Here is a 17,134-nt window from a genome sequence, read left to right on the forward strand (position 1 = left end):
TGTTAAATAAAGGCTTACAAAGAACCCGTATGAATAGAGTGAGACCCATGTGGTTTCTCTGGGGACCGCAGGGCAGGGGCCTTGCCTACTCCCCTGCATCGGTGTACCTCGGCTTTATGCCAGACGCCAGTGACACAGAGTGGACAAGGCAAGGACCCTCCCCGTGGGGAACACGCCGTCTACGTGACAGGATGATATAAACAAGTCAGCGATCTAGTTCAACTCCAACATTTTTACACTGAAGAAATTAGGGCTCCAAAGGGGAGATTTATGCCAAATTTCCTTAAGGAATATTATGTGCTGAGGACCATCCTAAGCTTTGGGGATGTAAGAGTGAACCAGACTGAAAAATGTCCCTGCCCTCAAAAAGATCTGATTCCAGAAAAAAGACAGGAAGATGAATGTTAAAAAATATACATAAAGCCGCTAGGAATATAGATGGTGGTCAGCATGATGAGGAAAGATGGATAGGGTGGAGGGAAAGTGACAGGGGGCTGCCATAGACAGGTAGTCCAGGAAGAGTTCTGGAAGGAGGCAGCATTTGAGCTGAGACCCCCAAAAATCAAGGGAGTGGCCCATGGAGACCTGTAGGGGAAGAGTGTCAGGCAGAGAATGTAAGTGCAAAGATCAAGGGACAGCTGGAGAGAACGAGCCAGGGGGACACTGCAGGACACATGGTTGAGGAGGTGGCAGGGCCACAAAAACGAAGGAGAGGTCCCCAAACAACTCACCTCGAAGTCTTGATACTGCTCCTCTGCTAGAGATTTCTTTGCCACCACCAGCACGCGCAGCCCTTCACGGGCCATGTTGCCGCACTGGAAAGTAAATGGAGGTCAGTGAAAACCACGCAGAGGGCTCAGCCTTGGAGACTCCAACTCAATGGGGAGGGCCCAGATGCCAATGTGGACATGTCCTTCCCAAAGGGGACAGGGAAAATGGCAAATCAGAAAACCGCTGTTCCCTAAAGCCATCTTCTAGGAAGTGAACCTTTTATGGGGGAGGCACAGCATATGTGCTAAAATTTAAGTCAACCTCACAAGACTTCACACATAGATCTGGACTGCTGAATCAATGGAAAAACTAAATGGCATGCACATTCCCAAATAACCACAGTGATGGCTGACAAGTGGCTGCCTCTGTGTGCTCCCAGAAAATGGAGCCCACTCAACGTGAAAGGTACAACACTGCCAGAAAAACACATCCAGGCCTGTTTTATTCATTTGTGTTTCCTGCCTGGCTCCTGCAGTCATTAGGGTGTGTGCAACCCCAAATTGGACACACTATGTTACTGAGTTACTAAACATGACTACTTAGGATGTTACTGAAACATTATCTCTTTACATCCTTGTTGCACACTGCCTAGCACAGGAAGCCACACTGGAGAAGAAAGAGGGTGTTTGTTATTTATTAAAATGTGAAACCCCTTTCTGGAGCTGAGAGATGGGACAAAAATGGCCCAAGAAACCTGAATGCTCCCTCCTTCCTGCCAGGTGGGCTAACTGTCCATATCATAAATGGGGGAGGCAGCCTCAGATGTGATCAGCCCAGTGATCCTACCTCCTGGCACCCACCTGCTCATGTAATCACCTCCTCTTTGAGTGTGTGCTGGACCTACTGACTGATCCGAAACACACAGACTGAGGCTCAAGTGGGCAGATGTCACATCTGGGATGCAATTACCAAAGATGGTGATGCTCCCTTATTGGTCTTCTCCCGCCCCCTCATTTGCTCACTTTGATGAAGCCAGTGGTGGGTGATGAGCTTCCCTATGGAAAAACCCACATGGCAAGGGAAAGCAGGAAGCCCATGGCCAACAGCTGTCAAGAACCTGAGGCCCTCAGACCAACAACCCACAAGGAGCTAACTGCTGCCACAACCACCAAGGGACCTGATCCTGCCCCAGTTGGGTCTTAAGATGAGACTGCAGCCCCACATGACACCTTGACCACAGACTGAGGGCAAAGACCCCTGAAGCAGAGGACCCCACTGAGCCAAGCCTGGATCCCTACCCCACAGGATGCGTGAAAAGAACATTTGTATTGTCGTAAGCAGCTACATTCCAGGGTGGTTTGTAACACAGCTATAGATAACAAACACAGAGATGCACCTTACTGTCCATGCAGGGGTCTGCCTGTGCAGAACGTGCTTCCGAGGCCTGGTTTTAACTCCCCCCATCAAGCTCACCTCTTCCTCCAGCCAGTCATTGTACTGCACGATGCCAGCCATGACCACATCTGCTCCCTTCATGTAAAATGTAATTTCTCCAGTAGATTCATCCTGGAGAGAGGGGCCAAGAGAAATGAAAAGCTGAAAGGAGCACCCTCCTCCTGCCGCAGTGCCCGCATCCTGTGACGGGTACAGGGTGAACCGAACAGACACGAACGTGTTTTTCACTTGGCCAAAGATGAAAAGCAAGCGGGAACCTCGCTTTGGAGCAAAGGCTGCAGAAAGCAGACGAAAACTCAAAGCATTTGGGAACTTACTAAGTGATGAAAGCAGGCTCAAAAGGACTTAAGCCCCTTTTTTGGAATTTTTACTATTCAAACTGCAGACTTCCACGCTGTAAGTTAATTTTAGATTTTTATGCAGGACTGCCAGTATCACCAAACTGTGGCCCACCGAAAGAACAGGGAAGGTCGTGACCTAAACCAGGGTCTCTCAACCTCAACACTGTGAACATTTGGGCCCAGATGATTCTTTGCTGTGCAGGGCCCTCCTGGCATTGACTGTGGGTGCCAGATGCCAGTAACATCCCCATGGTAACAACCAAAGTGTCTGGGGGGGGGGGGCAAATTGTCTCAGTGGAGAGCCACTGATCTAGACAATTCCAGACACCTATGTCTAGGTGAGGACCTACCTAGAACTCAGATTGCCCAGAGTTTTAGTTCACCTTGACCCGGCTTTGTGGGAAGTGGTTAACACCACTGCGCAGGCACCAATGTCTGAACCTGGCGCCAGTCCCTAGCTGTGTGCAGCTGCACAAGCTACTTGTCTTCCATAAACCTCCGTCTCTCATGTAAAACAGGAATTCTCACCACATAGATTGTTGTGGCTGAAACGAGATAATTCATAGAGAACAGATGGCCCTGGGCCAGATACCCAGAACACGCTCCCCAGTGGTGTCATTCCTATCAGGACAAGAGTTAACTTCACAAGTCCCTTGATCAAGAAAAGCAAAGTTTAGCCCAGTATTCTCAATGACACCAATTCTGCCCCCAGAGAGTACCCGGCAATGCTCAGGGGATGCTGTTGGTTCTCACACTCTGGGGGCGTGCTGCTGGCACGTGGCGGGCAGAGGCCACCTGCAACACAGGACAGCCAAGAACTCCCCAAGCCTACACATCAACAGAGCCAAGACTAAGAAATTCTCAATAATTTGAGTTACAGGAAGGTGGGAGCCAACAGACATGGCCAGAGCACGGCCAAGAACCTTCTGCTTACATTTTACCAACCCAGGAAGCCCAGAAGAAATGCCTCCAGCCCCTTCAATGAATATGAAAAAATACCCAAAGCCAGGGTCAGACACTGTGGTTCACACCTGTAATCTTAGCACTCCGGGAGGCTGAGACAGGTGGATTGTTTGAGCTCAGAAGTTCAAGACCAGCCTGAGCAAGAAGGAGACCCCCGTCTCTACTAAAAATAGAAGAAAGTAGCTGGGTGTGGTGGCACATGCCCATAGTCCCAGCTCTTTGGGAGGATGAGGCAAGAGGATTGCTTGAGCCCAAGATTTTGAAGTTGCTGTGAGCTATGATGATGCCACAGCATTCTACCCAGGGCAAAAGAATGAGACTCTGTCTCAAAAAACAAACAAACAAACAAAAACTATATGAAAAAAATACCCAAAGCCAAATTAGTGGTCTAGTTTCCTCTTTTAAAATAACTTTCAAATGCCCTCCCATCATCGACAATCTTCTAGATCAACACGCTGACTCATAAAGCACCCCGGGCAAGATGAGGCGCCCACGTTTTAAAAGCACACGATTGCATGCTTATCTCAGACGGAGCGCTGCTTGGGCTGCCTCTGGCTCGAACCAAAGACAGCTGTGGGGTCTGAACATGAAAGCATCAGAGGTTTGTTTTTTTTTTCCATTCCCCTTCACCCAAACGATGCTTCACAACATGGCTGTAGGAAATCACGCCCCCGGCCCAGCTTCTTTTACTCTGGAAGGGGCTCAAGCAAGTTTAGAAGTTCTGTCCAATATAAATACTGTATCATCTATCTCCTCCCATGACTCATTTCCTCCCACCAAGTTCATCGCAAGTTTATTTCGTTCCCATATTATGGCAAGATTACGCCATAAATTTTCAGAGATCGGCTGGCTGTGTGGCATTGTTCTGGGGCCTCATCTTTTCCCCACTGTGGTCTGTTTCTGGCACCTGCTCAAAGGCCTCCTTCTGTCCACACTGACAGCGCATGACCTCTACCAACAAACCCTGTTTCATTGTTCACATAAGAAAAGGGAGAGAGCCTTAGAACATCAAGACCAAAACAAAACAGGGACACAACCTTCCTCCAGAAGGATGCACACACAACCCAAAGAAACTGGCTTCTTGGACCTTGCCTGATTTCTCAGGAGACATGCAGAGAAATGACCTTGCCTTATGGATGCAGGAAGATGCTGCCGTGAGCTCACACCTGTCTAAAAGGGTTAATGAAACAAAGTGGAGCTGTGCACAGTTGCTAAAGCAACTAGCGAGAAGTCTGATAATGAGCTAAAACTTCTCACATCAGGGAGTTGGACAGTCATTTGCGTACAGCATGCGGGTTATATGAACACACCCGGACAGGGCTTCTCAGCCTCAACACAACTAACACACGAGGCCAGGTCATCCTCTGCCAGGGACATGGTCCTGTGCGCTGCAGGATAATTAGCACTACATGTGACGCCAGCAGCGCCCGCCCCCGACCTGGGGTGGTGACAACCACGAATGTCTTGAGACATTTTCAAAAGCTTCCAGGATGAAAAACACCACATCACAGGAGCACCGTGAGCTCGTACAAAGCAGAGACCGGGTCCAAAAGTCCTGGATGCTGATTTCTACCCACCCAAACCAAAGACAGAGGTCGGAAAATGAAAATAGCAAAACAATATGTGTCTCATTAAAGACAGCCTTGCAAAGATGGATGCTTACATGGTGTTATTTTTAGTAGTTAAAAATGAGAAATAGCCTAAGGAATCAAAAAACAAAAAGAAAAAAAAAGGAACAGTGAAGGAAATAGTGGTACAGTCTTTCAACAAAACACCATGCACAAACTGAAAATTATATTTAATGACAGGAGAAAATTCTTATCACGTACATATAGTTCATGAGGTGGAAGTTTAGAAAGCCAATAGGGGTTGCTGATTTTATGAAAATATGTGTGGATATTTACACTCTCTATTCTTAGAAAAAAAGCCTGAAAGGAAGTCCCTTGAAATAGTAAGATTCACTGGTTGGTGAAAACGGAAAAGAATCATCTTGCTCCCCTTGCTTATAAATTTATAAGGAATTTATAAATGCTGATTTTGTTATAATCAGGGAAAGGGGGAATACTATATTAAAGATAGATTTGCTCCTTGGACATTAACTCATACTTGCAAGCAGAGTCCCTTTTCTTGCTATGGGAAGACACAGGTGTCACATCTTACAGAGAATGAAAGTTCTTTGCACGTAAAGGAAGAGTGGTATATACCACTCACTTATTCTAGAACGTATGGCATTGGGGATAATTTGATGATGTCTCAACCCTCAAATGACCTCAGCAGAGCCCATGACCCTAAAACTTAAAAAAATAAAGGCTGGAACACAAAGTGATTCCATAGGAGGCAATGACTTTCACTCCCCAGGAACACCCACCCACGGGATCTATGCCGCTGCTTCCAGACCATGATGTTCTTGACACCAGATGTGTCCTCCAGATAGGGCTGAGAAACCAGGGGTCCAGCAGGTGTGGACCTGTGGGCAGGGCACAGCTGCGTGGGAGAAAAAGCTTCCTCCCCACCAAGAGTTGCCAAGGAACATGTTCTGCAGAGTTTGAAAGTTCCTACTGGCATCTGGACACAAAAATCCTTTCACATGTGACATTTCAAAGCACATTCATGGGGTGTGTCACTGGGTCATCTGTACAGCAGCTGTGGTACTGCCTCTGTCTTCTCCCTGCGTGGGCAGCCGTTATGATGGCTTGTAATGGTCCCTACCTCCTGGTACTCAGGCCATGGTGCCAGCCACTCCCTTGGTGTGCGCTTGGACCTCGTAACTTACTTCCGGTAACAGCATAAGGCTAATGCGGGGGATGTCACTCTGAGATTGGGTGACAAAAGACTTCTATCTTTTGTAACTTCTATCTCACTCTGGTGAGGCCAGCTGACACTGGAACTGACCTACAGAGAGGCTCATGAACAATGAACCCTGGGCAGCCTCTAGCCAACAACAGCCAGTAAAGAACTTGAGCCCTCCGTCCAAAAACCTGCCAGGAGCTGAACTCCCAAGAGCACAGATGCTGTCTGGACACAGACTCTGCCTCTGTGGAACCTCAGCAGCGCCCCTGGCTGATTCCTGAGCCCAGCCTGTGAGAGACCCAGAGCCAGAAGACCCAGCCAAGCCACACCCCGATTCCTGCCCACAGGCACTGTGGCTAATACACACACAGTAAAATCCCTTTATCAAGACCCCCAGTGGATACCTGAGACAGCAGATAGTACTGAACACTATAGATGCTATTTTTTTTCATACAAGGTCAGACAATGAAGTTTGCAAACTCATCCTGGAAAAAGTGCTGCATACCTCACTGCTGAGTATCATTACAATCACCTCCAAAGTCTTCCCCTTGGGAAGCCACGCCCTGATGCCAGCACTTAGTTCATGAAGCACTTTGCTAGGATGAGTCTGTGAATGTAATTGTCACGCCTGGTATGAAGACAGCTCTGATGGCCATTCCAGAAAAAAAGAGTTCCAAAATGGCTTTGAAGAGTGGACTAGGTGCCGGCGTCACTGAAGAGCTTCCCAAAGAGAGTGCTTGGAAGGTGATCTTCCTGAGAGGCAGCAGTAAGGGAGGGGGCACTTTTTCTAGGATGCGTTCAAACCTTCTCAGACCTCATACGTACCTATCACAAAGCTTGATTCATACATTAGCCTCGGTAATTGATGAACAACAGTAACTAATCAAACATAATAATTACAACAGTACACTGTAATCAAAGTCAAACAAGGGTTACAGGAACACAAGCACTGCAATGCCCTGATGGGCAGGCAGCGTGGACAGTGTGGAGATGCTGGACAAGGGGAAGATTCACACCCTGGCTGGACACAGGAAGACAACGCAAGATTTCATCACACGACTCAGAACAATGCACAATTTGAAACTTACAGATTATCTGTTTCTGGAAATAATAGTTTAATTATTAAAGTATTTAATTATTAAAAAATATAAAATATTTTTGTCCATTTACAATTTTTTTTTTTAACCACAGTAGACAGCAGGTAACTGAAACCATGGAACATGTAACAACAGATAAGGAGAAAGAGAGTACTATGTTGTTGTCTTAAGCCATTCAATATGGGGCAATCTGTTATGGAGCCATATATAATTAATACACTGCCCCAACATGACTCCGGAGGCTCGGTGTACTTCTCAGCTCCCTCTCATCACACGCTGACCCCATAGTCTTATCCCAAAGATTATCAGGATCTAAGGCAGCGCTCTCTCTCACCAAGCCAAAACATGAAGAACCTTTAAAAATAGGGAATAATCCCAACCCTAATACCAAAATAGGTCTGGGAGTGGATCGAGTAATCTGTAATTTCAAGCTCCCTTAGAAAAGTGAGTGAAGCTTGAGGACTACTGGATGAAGTAGTTTATGGTTACCAGATTTTCCAGGTTTCCCAGAAAGAAAGTGTGATCTCTCCATGGGTAAAAAAGCAGACAAAAAAAATGAGATCTTCCTTCAGACTCTCCATGCTAGCAAGATTTTTTCCCTCTCTTAAAATGCGTGTACATTTTTTTGGCACCCTCTGTATATAGTTAATGAAACAAAAGAGAATGAGAAACCAGACCAAGAAACACCCCGTCTACATTCATTAGAACTTTCGTGTCAGAACTGGTCTCTACATCAGATGGTGGGGTCTGTCCAGTTGGTGAACTGATTTCCCTTCGGCTTAGGAAATTCTGCTCCCTTGTTGGTCTAGGTGACAGATACCACAATAAAGAGGGCTCTGAAGAGGTTCAAGAAAGAACGCCAAGCCCCAGGGACCCATGCAGCACAGGTGGGGCGTTCTGGCCGTGTCAAGTCACACACAGACTCACCCTCACGATGATGCCCATGCGTTTGCTCTCATAGGTGAAGGGGAAGATCTGCAAAATGGTGAAGTTCAGGATCTGGTCGCCAGGGGTCCTCAGTTGCATGGAAGACTGGTCTCGGCCCACCAGGGTTAAGCCCACACTTTCGGTCCACTGTACCAGGGCCACCTAAACATAACACAGGGTCACAGGTCAGATACACAGCCAAGGGTCCTGGTCCACGGGGCACGCACAGGAGCACAAGGCAGCGGGCATCACAGAAACAGCTGAGTGCAGCAGTCACTGTCCCCAGGGACAGCGAGGGCTCCCACACTCAAAGCTGCCCCTCTGTGGCAGGGCAGCACCATCCCTGCCACTGTCTTGTGGAATGGCCGCTGGCCTCAGACCAGGGTAGGGGTCGCTGGCACCAAGGGAGGGGGCCCTGCCATGCCCCGGCCTGGCCACAGAGCTGTAATGCCGGATAGTTCTGTTTTTTTTTTGTAGAGACAGAGTTTCACTTTACTGCCCTCAGTAGGGTGCTGTGGCGTCACACAGGTCACAGCAACCTCCAACTCCCGGGCTTAAGCGATTCTCCTGCCTCAGCCTCCCGAGTAGCTGGGACTACAGGTGCCCGCCACAACGCCTGGCTATTTTTTGGTTGCCGTTTGGCTGGGGCTGGGTTTGAACCCACCACCCTCGGTATATGGGGCCGGCGCCCTGCTCACTGAGCCACAGGCGCCGCCCCGGATAGTGTTTTTAACAGTATTTTTTCCTTTCATCTTGGGCATTTTGTTTCTCCTTCTGAGAACATAACTTGAAACACTACAGAGACAACAGTCATAGAAAAAGTGTATCCATGAACGCTGTACAGTTTTATAAACATTCACAAAGTACTTTTGCTGTTCTCTAGATAATTTATCTTGCAACATGTTCCTGCACAGTTGTAAATAACTCATGTACTGTAACATCACTTTCAGTTTCGTTTACATAATTAATTAAAATACTAATCAAAAAAAAGGCCCCCCTCTAATAAGGCACAACTCGGCTCCCCTCCCTCCAGGCTCAAAGCTACACAGCAGAGGCAGGAAAAAGAGAGATTACACAACACAGATCGCTTCTGGAAGAATGTGCACCATGCTGAACACCACAAAGGGAAAGGAGGAGAGGGGCAGCGCCGTGGTGCTTCACTCCCGGCTCTCCTCGCAGCCACGCTCCCCTGGGAGGGAGTCTACAGTGGGCCATTTCTGCGTGTTACAACCAGGCAGGAGGACCGACTGGTGCAGGAAGGAGGTCTTAGTTGGTAGGGGTCAGGGACGCTGCTGACCACCTACAATGCACAGGACAGCCCCACGACAGACCATCATCCAGCTCCAAAGTCAAGAGTGGAGAACACTGCGGTACTCATAGATGAGGAAACTGAGGCTCAGAGACATGAATGAAGTTGCCTGAAGTAACAGTGCTGGCATGTGGCAAAGGCCAGGTGGTACACAGTTCCACACCACAACAGTCTTTACTTCTAAGAGGCATCATCTGGGTCTCCAATCGGAGCCTCTCACAGCTCAGCCAGACTTGTTCTACTGAAGGTCAAAAGGCACAGGGGTTGCAAACTCCAGATGGCCCCCTCCCACAGAGGCAGCTGCCACCACGATGTTCTGTGAAGGGACCACCCCACAGGAACTTGGGCCCAGGGTGGCTGGAGCTTCCAGCGTCTCCACAAATACCACAACTCTGGACTTGTCCCTGAGATTGCCTAACTTTTAAACCTAAGCTACCAATTTGCATGTTCCAAAAGCCTGGGAAGAAAAAGGCCAGGCAGAACAGCTCACCCTTATATAATCTCAGCACTCTGGGAGGCTGAGGCAGGTGGACTGCTCGAGGCCAGGGTTCAAGACCAGACTAGACAAGAGCAAGACTCCATCTCTAGCAAAAATAGAAAAATTAGCTGGCATGGCAATGGGGTCCTCTCATCCCAGATGCTCGGGAGGCTGATGCGGGAGGATCACTTGAGCCCCGGGATTTGAGGTTGCTATGAGCTACGATGATGCCTGGGAGATAGAGTGAGACCCTCTCTCAGGGAAAAAAAAAAAATTGGGGGTGGGAGGGAGAAAACATGTCTACAGACTGATCTAGCCTAGGATCTCCAAGGAGAAAAAATAAAAATAGGAATAGAACAGGGAAGAAAAAGGCCAGGGTGGGAGAGGCACACATGGGCAGGAAACACCAAGGGTGTGCCCGACGGGCTGGAGGCAGCTCAGCTCATTTATCCTCAGAACAGCCGCTGAGGCAGGAATGGCCAACTCCACCCAGGCAGGGAGAAACTCTGGGCAGGGCCAGGGGAGCTGCTCTCAGCTGGCACCCGTGAAAAGCTGGGTCAGGATTAGTCCCAAGTCTAGCTGATTCAGATATGAGGCCCAGGGCAAAGTGCCATCCCTGGTCATCCAGATGTCCTTCTGGAATCATGCAGGCCTGCCTCGGGGAGCATACACACCAGCACGTCCTTGGTGGGGCTCCCCTGGCCTACCATCACCATGGCAAGTTCATAGGAGGGGTAGCAGGCAGAATAATGGCCCCCAAAGATGCCCACGTCCTAACCCCAGAGCCTGTGACCATGTGCCCTACGTGGTAAAAGGGACTTTGGGAGTAAGAGGAAGGACCTTAGTGCGGAGATGAGCCCAGACCATCCCAGCAGGCCCAGTGAATCACTCAAGTCCTCAAAGGGAACTGTTCCCGCTGTAGCCAGAGAGAGACAAGAGGACAGAAGGAGGGTCAGAGAAATGGGATGATGGACTTTGAGGATGGAGGAAAGGGTTGGAAGACAGGAGCCTGGACAGCCCTAGGGCTGAAGAAGGCAGCCAGTCCTCCCCCAGAGCCTTCCAGAACGGACTCACTGCCCAGGTGACTTTGATCCTATCTCAGTTGATCCAACCTACAAAACCAGAAGGAAACATATTTGTTTCATTGTAACACATCAGATGTTCAGTAATTCTCCACAGCAGCAATAGGAAATGAATACAGGGGGCTCCTGAACTCAATGCCAAACAAGCTGTCCGTTTATTCTGATCCAAGGACAAAGGCACAGTGTCTAAAAATGATAAAGAAAAGATGTGGCTTTCCCACTTTCCTCCTAGAAAGCTTCATCTTTAGGGAGGAAAGCCGGGGCAGGTTTCAGGACAGTGTGGACTTAGAGGCCACGGATAGTAACAGGGAGACAGGTACATGGGAGGCCTCAGCTCCACTGGAAATGCTTTATCATCTTTAAATCCAGTAGTGGGTAGACAGAACTTTCCGTATGCCTGAAATATTTCCTAATGATTGCTCTTTTGTTAAAGGTAGTGGAAGGGAAAGAGTCACTTTGGGGGGACTCCTGTAGCAGTCCAGCTACCCCTGTTTTATAAGAGCTCTCTGCAAAAGCTACAAGGAAAGCACCTGCGGCTCACTGCTGCCGGTTTCTTTGTCTCTGGTCTGTCTCCGGGTTGTCCCTGGCTGCCCTGCTGTGCCCTGAAGGGAGGACGCAAGCTGAACTTCAAATGTGGGGTTCCAGGCCCCGCTCAGCCACCAGCCCCCCTCTCCCACAAGGCCTTTGTGCAATGAGAGCCTTGCAGTCAATTTCTTCGCACTTCTGTTCTAGCTCTGGGGATGTATCTTTCTATATCCTTAGCCAGCTATGCTCACATCGCTAATTCAGCTTCTGTTGCTGATATTAACTGAATTTACATTAGCAAAAACTTATTTTTCAAGACTTTATCCTGTTGGCCAGGCATGATAGCTCATACCCACCATCAGAGAGCCTGTGAGGCAGGAGGATAGCTGAGCTCAAGAGTTTGAGACCAGCCTGAGCAAGAGTGAGACCCCTTGTCTGCTAAAAATAGAAAAAAAATAGCTGGGCAGTATGACAGGCACCTGTAGTTCCAGCTACTCAGGAGGCTGAGATGGGAGAATCGTTTGAATCCAAGAATTTGAGGTTGTTGTGAGTCAGGCTGATGCCATGGAACTCTTTGCCCCGGGCAAAAGAATGAGGAAGGAAGGGAGGGAGGGAGGAAGGGAATAAAAAAAAGAAAGAAATCAAAATGGCAAAGCCCATTCCCTTCCCTTCCTAAAATGCCCAGAAGAACTCGTGCCAGAAACCATCCTTGAAAGGGCTTTTTCATCATTTGTTGGTCATCAATAAACCACCTGTGACAAGTTTTTAAAATTTTCTCTTTGTACCTAGGATGCTGTGCTTGGGAAATATGCCAGCCCACGCTTCACAGCCTTGAGTTCTTGTCAAAGGCAGGATACATACTAATCCTAAAAGCATGTATGATACCAAGACAGGAATCTGCCATCTGATTAAAAAGGGGTTCTTTGGTGGCATTCAGTAAGATAAACACCCAGACTCACAAAGAGCAGCCAGTCAGGCCCTAATCCAGCCTTTCAGGATGATAAATCTATCCACAGACCTAAGATTTTCTTTACTCTGCATATCCAACAGCGTGCTGGATGGTGGTTACAGGTTTGAATACCAACAACAGGGGTTGGGCAAGCCATGTAGGGGGCCCCAGGGTAAACTGAGGCAGCAGCCACCGACCCTGACCAAGCATTGCCATGGGCCCACCATTTCCAGAGCTAAACTGTCTCAAGAAAATCTGTTTTGTTATTGATACATAAAATTAGGTGATTTTTAAATATTGTTTCAAGGTATTTTTTTTAACATAGCGTGGACAAGGCAGCAGGAATAAAAGGCTATTCCTTGATCAAAATTTTCTGTAGTTGAAATTAAACTTTATACCACTCAACTCTGAAAAAAATTAATATCTAAGAACAAAGAATGGCATCCTCTCCCTTAAAATGTAGTCATTTAGCAATGACTAATCATTTCGGTCCATTCTCAGCCAACACTAACATTACATGCACAGAACTTCTGCGTTTGGGGCTTGTGGAGGAGCGAAGCTCCAAAGCTCACAGGACAGTTCTCTACAGTTTCCCCAAGACCCTGTCCAGTCCTGCCGCCAACAGCCCCCCTCTCTTCTGAACAATCATATTTCAAGAGTCTACCTCAGTAGTTAATAAATAACATGGATGGGGCAGTATTTTCTACAGTTCCTGACCCCTGTTCTGTGACCTTCCGCTTGGGTCCAAGGGCACGGCCATGCGAGGGTGAAGCCCCGCCCCCTCCTACATCTCCCAGACTCACCCCTCAGAGCTCACTCACACACACACCTGAATGCCGTTGTTGTCCGGGCCTAACGCTGGGGTTCAGGGTACACCAAGGCATTCAGGGGAACTGTGTATATTTTATGTTCACGGAGATCCAAAGGTGGTTGGAGGAAAAAAGAAAAACCTTCACAGCTGCAAAAGGACCATGAGATACCGGCCCTTCTCTGTGCCGCGAGCTTGAGTTCTCCGGTGGCTTTGACCTTCGCTCTCAGCAACGAGTTTAAGAAGACAACGCAAAGCAAGACAAATGGGACTTTTCACATGTATGATCGGAAATGCAAGAGACAATTAAACCTCGAGCAGGGCATCCTGGCATTGTGCATGATGACCCAACGCAGGAAACCTCCTAAAGGTTAAGGGAAGTAGAAAAAAATCATCTGTGGTGCGTCTAAGCAGCAGAACACAGGGTCACCGCTAAGTCTTCTTATGAATGAAAAGGGAGCGGGCAGTATGCTGCTGAGTGAACAAACTGAGATGAAATATACGGAATATTTATATTATACAAGCAGAAGACAGGAAAGAGAAACATCAAAATGTTAACACTCATTACCACTGAGTTCCGAGGTTATGGAAGATTTAAAAACTTTCTTCCCTCTGATTCTTTCTACCTTTTCTATAACAAGTTTGTGTTACTTTTATAATTAAGGGGGAAAGTGAAACCTAAAACGTCCTTCCAGAGGAGCTGAATCTCGATGAGCTGCTCTTTCCCGCCCTCCCTGTGTCGCTGCCCACAGGCTGACGTTCCAAATGGCCACCCAGAGGCTCTGCCGTCCCCAGGACAGCTCTACCCACACAGCTCCCTGTCCAGCTCCCCACGGCCATTTGTAACAGGGCTGTTTCGAGGACACTGTGGACTAGAGGAAAGATACGCTCATTTTTTTTTGTTGTTACATAAGAATTATCCCTATTTAAGGGGTACATGTTATATTTTGATATGAGCACACAATACAGAATTGGTTAAATCTGGGTATTTAGGAGGTCTATCCCTAAAGGAAATCAGTCTATCAAAAGGACACTGCATCGCCATGCGTGCTGCAGCACTACTCGTGACCACCAAGACGTGAGTCAACCTAGTGTCCGTCAAGGGATGAATAAGTAAAGAAAACGTGGTGTGTGGCTTGGCGCCTGCAGCTCAGCAGCTAGGGTGCCAGCCACATACATGGCAGCTGACAGGTTCGAATCCAGCCTGCGCCTGCCAAACAACGACAACTACAACCAAAAAAGAGCTAGGTGTTGTGGCAGGTGTCTGTAGTCCCAGATACTTGGGAGGCTGAGGGAAGAGAATCACTTGAACTGAAGAGTTTGAGGTTGCTGTGAGCTGTGACGTCACGGCACTCTCCTGAGGGTGACATGGTGAGGCTCAGTCTCAAAAAAAAAAAAGAAAGAAAGAAAAGAAAAAAGAAGATGTGGTGAACGTGGTGTGTGCACACAATGGAATATTATTGAACCATACCAAAAAAAAAAATTCGATTCTGTCATTGCAGCAACATGGATGGGACTAGAGCTCATTAAGTGAAACACACTCATTTTAATTTTCCTTTCTAAGGAAAGCCTTCTAGAAAGATGGGTGGTAAAGGCAAGATGCTCAGAAGGTACGCTTCCGGGGCCTGGGAGATGAAGGTTTATTTCCACTGAGCTTGGAAGCTTCCTAAGATAAGAGGGAAGGGTGGCGCCTGTGGCTCACAGGAGTAGGGCACTGGCCCCATATACCAGAGGTGGCAGGTTCAAACCCAGCCCCGGCCCAAAACTGCAAAAAAAAAAAAAAAAAAGAAAAGAGGGAACAGACACAAAACAGTGTCCTGCTGAACTTGGGAGATGCGTAGTCTCTGAACTCCAGCTCCAACAGGGCACTCAAGGGAACCAGAACAGCCAGTAGAAACCAGACATGGTGGAACTTCATGGAGTATCAGCTCTGAGTCCCCGAAGTGCAGGAGCATTAACTCTGCGTAGCTCTTGCTAAGGTCACAAAGCACTCTTCAGCCATCAACCCACAGGCAGGGAAGTGGTAGTAAGGGTAATAGGTCCACACTCTGGACACAGCGGTCTGGTTTCAACCTTGCCAGCAACGTGCCCTTAGGAATGTTTCTTAGCCAACTTACGCTTCATCTGTGAAATGGGCACACTTTTAAAATAGGCACGCTTTTAAAAAAGGAGTTTCTATAGGCAAGGTGAAAAAACATTTATAATTGCATTAAATTACAATTCTGTTTTAAAATTTTTTTAAATATTTTAATAAAAGGGGGGCAAGACATGATTGCAAGAGGGACTTTACCTAACAATTGCAATCAGTGTAACCTGGCTTATTGTACCCTCAGTGAATCCCCAACAATAAAAAAAAAAAAAAAAGAAATGTACAAGATAAGCCTGGAACATCTTGTCATACCAGTAAATAAGGACGCTTCAAAGACAATTGGGGTCTTTCACAAGAACTTTGGGTCTAATTTGAAAAATTTCCTATTGGCTAAAAATGGGACCATTTGAACATTAATGAGGAATATTTGTAGTCGATTAAAACACATTTTTATATGTTTAAATGTAATAGTTCATAAAGCCTCTGAAAACTACTGTTCACACTGATAGGGATGCTAACTAATCAGTCATATGTGAGTGGAAAATAGAGGAAAATAATTGGGAAAAAAATATTTTAATAAAAGGCAAGGAAAATTCTAAGACAGGCAAAGAATTATCTTTGTGAGGATGCTTAGACATTAACAGCGAGTGCTCTGGGGGAACTGAAGTCTCAGGGAAAGAGGGAACAAATTTCTTACTCCATGTCAGGAGTCTGTGCTTGCCAGGCAGGACACTCTACCCAGGGGTGTCCCACCTGTGGCCTCTGGGCTAAATGTTGATTCAGTAAGGGCTTTTTTTGCTTATCGGTGGTGTCAGAGATCACAAAAAGTACGCAAAGACCTTTTCTGGCTGAAGGACTTTCATCAGTGTTTGTATATTTAATGTGTGTCCCAAGACAACTCCTATTCTTCCAATGTGCAGAGGAGAAAAAAAAAAAAAGTTGGACACCTCTGCTCTATGCATTCCCTGAAACTTGATTGCTCTGAAATTACGGAGCCATTCAAGGCAAGGCAAAATACAGCAAGCAACTGTTGTTCATATACATGCACACACATGCATGTGCACACACAGAGCACGTACCCATACTACACAAGCACACACACGCATAACTCTTACAGAAGTATAAAAGGCAAAGGACTTTCTTTTCTTCCCTCACCCCTCACCCCAGGACAAAATCTCACTCTGTCACCCTGGGTAGAATGCTGTGCCATCATAGCTCACAGCAACTTCAAACCCTTGGGCTTAAGAGATCCTCTTGCCTCAGCCTCCCACGTAGCTAGAACTCCAGGTACCCATTACACCTGGCTAATTTTTCTATTTTTAGTAGAGATGGGGGTCTCGCTTTTGCTCAGGCTGGTCTTGAACGCTTGAGCTCAAGGGATCCTCCCGTCTCGGCCTCTCAGAGTGCTGGGATCACAGGTATGAGCCAACACACCCAGCCCCATATGCCTTTCCAAAGGATTTTACTTATTCACCATCCTTCCTGTTTAAAGATATGTCCTACAGTATGATTCTATACTACAATAGTTTCTAGACACATACAAGCCTAAATTTAGGAAAAATCTGGGGAAATGTATACCCTAATACGAACGGAACAGTAGTTATCACTAT

General features: G+C 47.3%; 1 protein-coding gene across 1 annotated transcript in view; it reads right to left on the bottom strand.

The window, feature by feature from the left end:
• ATP9A (ATPase phospholipid transporting 9A (putative)) overlaps positions 1 to 17,134 on the bottom strand; it is a 138,367-nt gene that overhangs the window by 26,899 nt on the left and 94,334 nt on the right. The window contains exons 15-17 of the mRNA XM_053574054.1: positions 8,285 to 8,446; positions 2,185 to 2,277; positions 732 to 815 (exon numbers count right to left, since the gene is read on the bottom strand). Of these exons, the coding sequence (XP_053430029.1) occupies positions 732 to 815; positions 2,185 to 2,277; positions 8,285 to 8,446 (339 nt within the window). The remainder of the gene's footprint in view (positions 1 to 731; positions 816 to 2,184; positions 2,278 to 8,284; positions 8,447 to 17,134) is intronic.

This window comes from Nycticebus coucang, chromosome 21 (assembly GCF_027406575.1).
Source record: "Nycticebus coucang isolate mNycCou1 chromosome 21, mNycCou1.pri, whole genome shotgun sequence".
In the NCBI taxonomy this organism is placed as follows: Eukaryota; Metazoa; Chordata; class Mammalia; order Primates; family Lorisidae; genus Nycticebus; species Nycticebus coucang.